This window comes from Sitodiplosis mosellana, unplaced genomic scaffold (genome assembly GCF_009176505.1).
Source record: "Sitodiplosis mosellana isolate CC-2019 unplaced genomic scaffold, AAFC_SMos_1.0 Smas_scaffold_1550, whole genome shotgun sequence".
NCBI lineage: Eukaryota > Metazoa > Arthropoda > Insecta > Diptera > Cecidomyiidae > Sitodiplosis > Sitodiplosis mosellana.
In genome coordinates, this window is record NW_022596792.1 from 3,968 (window position 1) to 9,657 (window position 5,690).

At 35.9% G+C, this 5,690-nt stretch overlaps 1 protein-coding gene across 1 annotated transcript; it reads left to right on the top strand.

Annotated features, from left to right (window-relative positions):
- Window positions 1-2,448: 2,448 nt before the first annotated feature.
- On the top strand, window positions 2,449-5,020 carry LOC129571187 (poly [ADP-ribose] polymerase-like). The gene is made up of 2 exons (XM_055450951.1): window positions 2,449-2,776; window positions 3,853-5,020. The coding sequence occupies exon 2, from the start codon at window positions 3,882-3,884 to the stop codon at window positions 4,848-4,850; it is 969 nt and encodes a 322-aa protein (XP_055306926.1). The 5' UTR covers window positions 2,449-2,776; window positions 3,853-3,881; the 3' UTR covers window positions 4,851-5,020.
- Window positions 5,021-5,690: the final 670 nt, after the last annotated feature.

The window sequence follows — 5,690 nt, forward strand, 5'->3', positions numbered from 1 at the left end:
CATGGACACTACTTTAGATTTAAACTCCATTTCCAAATGAAACAAAACCGAAATAAATTGAAGCAAAAAGAGAAGGAAGTTGACTTTTATTTCTGCCTTTATTTTAACAGATATTTTCTATAAGGAATGGAATAAATCTATTCGTGAGAAGTAAAAGAATGTATGTTTGTATCAGCCTTTTTCCACTCGTGGATAAGGAGTAATTGAAATGAGATAACGGAAAATAATCTTCGGCAAAGTCATAGTATTAGTCGTGTTCTACAACATTGGTGGAGACGGTAGCGTGCAAAGCACGACGCTGGCGAAGCAATTGTTTCGGGCGGCATTTTTGTGAGGGCGGCAAAATTGGAGTTTGCACTAGATAGAATTGAGTTTTAAAAGTGATGACCTTTTTTTGCTCTTCAAATTTTGATTATGGGGCGGCAATTTGCTTCGGGCGGCAAATTTCCTTTGCACGCCGCCGGGTGGAGACAACTTTTTGCTATTACCGGGCGGCGTGCAAAGCGATTCGCATGCCTCATGCTTTGCACGTCACCGGCTATCTCATTTCAGTTACTCGTAATCCACGCTGGGAAAAAAGCTGAAAAAACATACGTTCTTTTACATCTCACTGGTAGAAATGGTGATTGGCAAATGTGTTGATACAAAATCAACTCTGAACTTTAATTGATTTTGTCATTTTATATAATATTGTTCCACTACACGAGCTGTGTTGAGGTTTTAATGTCTTCACTTGCACTGCTTTGTGATTGTGGGTGGCTAACATTGAAATCACTCTGAAAAGTGCTATATTCAAAGTTAATTCTAATATTCTTTAATAATACATACAGTCACTCACAAAATTGTCTGTACACCTTGCTTTTTCTTGAAAAAAATCTCATGTTTCACAAATTGAGTGATATACTAAGAGCATCTATCTAAGAGACTGACTCTTCTAGCAGATATCAATGCGTTTTTTGGTAGAAATAGTGGACATATAATTTTTTTTTGGATCAAACATGAGTAAGACTCGTTTTTCACTTCTCACAAAATTGTCTATGTACACTAAAGTTTTAAGGCATTTTTTCAGTAAATTTCTAATATTTTTGCACCAAATCGAATTTAGAATGATTTTTTGAACCTCAACCATAGAATCTAGACTTGACTTATGGTAAAAATAACACTCTCTATTCCAGATGGCACCACCAATACAGTGAGCTGTCGAAAATGGCCTATTTTGCCAGTTAAAACGCCATAACATCAAACTTGGAATATTTTTTACCACCCAATCCTCTCTGAATGCATTGAATGCCTTAAGATCTTCGACACTTGGCATGGTATTTGCCATTTATTCAACAATATTGGTTCATTTTTGTGGTCAATTTGATCGTTCTGATGGAAAATGCTGGTTGGTACCTCATCAAAAGGGCCTCTATGTGCCCTATAGTAGCAAATTTTAGCCTCATATCGGTGAATATGGATTGATCTTGCAACGTCACACAATTGTCTCCTAGGTTTGACTTCGAATTTTAATTATGGGTATGTTTTTTGAAGCATTTATTATCTCATCCGTTGAATGAAAATTGTTCTGAAAATTAGATGATAGCCACCACATTTTTAATTGCGATTTACATTTTTCTTCGAAATGTGTATAGATCCATATTGTTTTAATTTAATTTTGTCAGATATTTCTTTAGATATTAATTTATTATATTGAAAATGAGAGATTTTTAATTCGACCACTAACATCTAATGTCGTTTGTCCAAAGTTAATGAGTTTTGATAAATATTTGACATAAATACATGTAAATTTGTACACTGTACGTGTACACTGTACACACTATGTAGAACTTTGCAATCAAACGGATGGAATTCAACTTGTAATTGCTTTAAGGAAATTTCCAACGGAATTCTGTTGCCAGGAGTGCGGCTCAGATGATTCTTCAGAAATTTCTACAATTTCTTTTTTATCTTTTTAATTCAATTTCATTTGGTATTCTACATATGACGTCTGAGCTATAAATCGATGAATGTTTAATGAGCACTGAAACTTGAAACCTTTGATCTCCATCTATACAACAATGCGTTTGTGTGATTTGATAAGCATAATTTGCTTTTCACACGAGTATATCCAATGACGGTCGCATTGTAATCGAATGCAGACGAGCATCGGCATTTGTTGTTTGCTATTGTTTTGGTCTTTCTTTTGCTGGCATTCTTTCACACTCTGACTGTACAATACACATCGATCATATTTATGCGCAAATAAACTAGCACGGTTGCCCTGGCTGCAAGTCAATGTCCATTGTCCATTGACTTGGGAGCTCAACTGCCAGACGATAAAAGTGATTCATTGTGGAAATTTCCACAAACATTCATTTTGTTTGCTTTCAGATGGTTGTTTGTGCGCATCGAAAGACAAAATATCGCAATAATCTATCACATCTATGGCTCGGAGTTTGAAACTCGTTGTGAACTTTGTAAAGATGTGCCACACTTTTGAAGCGTTATCAATATCAACATTTTGGATCAGAGCAAAATTCGTTTTGAGACTCCTGTGCTGAATGTACTAAGACATTGGTTTTCAGAGCTTACATCATTGTCACTCCGAATAGTCATTGTGAAGTTTAATAGCTAGTAGCAGTGCACAGACTCCCTCGAGTTGAAAATTTTCAAGAATTAAGCAGAGTTACTATAAAAAAGAACCGTAAAATTAAAGACTCGACCTATTACTAGGCCAAGCAGCAACAGAACGTCTATTCGTCACCGAGAATACATTGTCTACAAATTATAACAGGTTCGGTTTAAATATGTTACATTAAATGGCTATGAATTGAACACACGACGATTAGAATGACCTCAAATATGAAAAATAATTCAAAGTGTAACAAGAGTATAGTTTATCGAGATATGAACGTATTTCCTTGGAAAATGGATGAAGGTGCGGTGTTTTCAGGAAAGCTGTAGGCAAAGTCAAATTTTAAAATTTGTGACAATTTCAGAGTGCGCCACAAGTTTTTGAGATTTGACATCGGCTACTGGCTACAATTTTGCTGAACATATGAGTTATCAAGCTCCTGCCATTTTCCGAACAAATACGTCCATTCCCATGCGAAGACATTGCCACTAAGTGGCTAGTCGAATATTTTGCCACCAAGTATTTACATTTTGATTGAAAATTTGACGAGTTTAATCGGTGTCTACTTGGCTTACAACTAACTTTAGCTGCCAAAAAATGTGTGCGCACTCTGCAGCCAACTGAGGTCAATTATACTTTCATTCAAAATTCATTCATGTGATATAGTTCACTCGGTCATGTGGAAAAACTGAATTTATCTTGCGCATTTATTTTCACAAAGAGTTGAAGTCATTCTAATCCTCTTGCATACCATTAAAACGCACAAAGCAAGAGTTAAACTGTTGAGTTCATTTTTTATAACTGATACAAAAGAAAACTAAGAAAATGAGATAAATATATTTGGGAGCAGAAGCGACACAACTTGAAAATGACCGGAGAAGACACTTTTCTTGCATTATTCTTGTTACTGTAAAAAGTTACCGACTAGGTGTCTTCAGTCTACAGCCTTATTGTAGAACATCAAAAGAACTTTAAGTATCGAGAAGACAACATTAAATCACTATCTCTTTCCAGTAGCGAGAAAAATGTAGAAAAACGTCTAGACCGCTCATTGCTGAGTTGTGTTACTTTTGCTCGAAGATTTATCCATCAGTTTTTATAAGTCTATCTCTAGTTTTTACCGTGTCAAATATAGTAGTCCATAGCTTGATATCGTAGTTCACACATGTGAGTTTACAAGAATAGAGAACGTGAGTCAAGTCATCTGACATTGAATTTGAAAAACTTAATTGCAGGCAGCTACGATTTGTGCGCTCACTACACTATGGCCGCTGCAAGCTCGACCAGATTAGACGCCGAAGTAAAAGAATTGATGAAATTGCTGATCAACCGTGAATACATAAGCAACATCTCAGCAAAATTGGGAACTGAATTGAGCTACCAAATAGAACAATATCTTGAAAAGATTACGAAATGTAAATCGAAGGAAAGCATCGCTGAGGCTTCAAAACAATTCGACGATTTTTGTGATAAATTATCGTTTCAAGACGCGGTCACTAAGCGAAATTTCTTGAATGTTAAATTCTTGCTTGAACTATCAAAACATGATCCTGGCACTAATGTATTTGTCGAATGTTACAAGAAGCTCAACACGAAAATTGTTCCACTTGATAGAAATTCGAAGAAATTTAGGTTGCTGTGTCGAATTGCACGAGATACACATGGGCCCTCGCATAATGTTAAACTTGAAGTTCAGCAAATATACAAGTTCGAGCGCGAAAGAGAGTGTCAACGTTTTCCAGAACCATATAGCGACCCAAGAGGTCATCGGCTCCTTTGGCACGGTACACGTTTAACGAACATTGCAGCAATTTTAAAGTTTGGCCTACAAGTACCTAAAGAAGGAGAAACCGGTAAAAGCTATTTTGGCAATGGCATCTATTTTGCAGATGTTGTATCAAAATCAACACGGTACTGCATCGGTGAAGATTATAATAATATTGGCCTGATATTTTTGTGCGAGGTGGCATTGGGAAAATCATTGGTGAAAACACATGCAGAAAACACAATTACTAACATCCCAAACGATGTATACCAATCAATTCGTGCATTTGGTCAATTTTTTCCGCATAGTGATACCAGAATTGATGGTGTCAAAATTAAAAGCGGAGACATTCGTACGCAGACAGAGCCACGCTTTGAAAAACCTCTTAAATACAATGAATTCGTTGTCTACGATCCAGCACAGGTTAAACTCAAATATCTGTTGCAAATCAAAATGAGGAAGAATTAATTACGATTACCTGTTGCTACGATGTACAGTGCACACGGCTTTCGAAATGCTTGAATTGAAAAAAATTAAGTGAAAAAATAACATTTCATTTGAAATACGTGTTGAGTACTATTCCGCTTTCTAGTATTTGAAAATGTTAGCTTTCATAACTAATAATCTGTAAACTCACACTAATAGCCATCAATAGGAACTCTCTATTTTCCGATATATATAAGCTACGTTTCTATTACCAGATTAAATAAAATATGTTCCCGTTTGCGTACCAAAATTTGATTTCAATAATTTTATTTTTGCGCGTGCAAACCGTGTTCAGGCAACCATAATACACATTTAGGCCATGAAGATATTGATAGTCATTTGATCGACCATTTTGTCAACGTGTTTGAAGAAAAACATAATGATGATATCAAATCAAACGAAAAGGCTTTGGTTTTGGAAGTAAGATAGTCTAAATTGTATCGCTGAGCATAAAAATGGGAATACTAGGGCGGGTCGATTTGTAGGGAGTGAAAAAAATCGACCAAATACCTATGATTTCCGTGTTCTATGGGTCATTCCAAGAAAATTTGCCCAAGGAACCATACCTCTATCGTTAAAATCGAGTCTGCAAGTTTTTGCGTGTAGTTATTTTTGCGCACCTATGAAGTATCACCTTCACGTTCACATTCATAATTCGAAAACTATCGATCGGATCAAATCGATTGAAAGCGCGTTGGAAAGGTGAGCTCATTCCGATCAATTTACATATAAAAATCATCGACATTGGTCATACGGTTCAAAAGTTATGAGCATGTTTCTGAAATCTTTTGGACGATTCCTTTCACTTTTTTCATTTTTTTT

Coding starts and splice junctions, on each gene's coding strand:
- LOC129571187 (XM_055450951.1), top strand. CDS start 3,882: ATGGCCGCTGCAAGCTCGACCAGATTAGACGCCGAAGTAAAAGAATTG.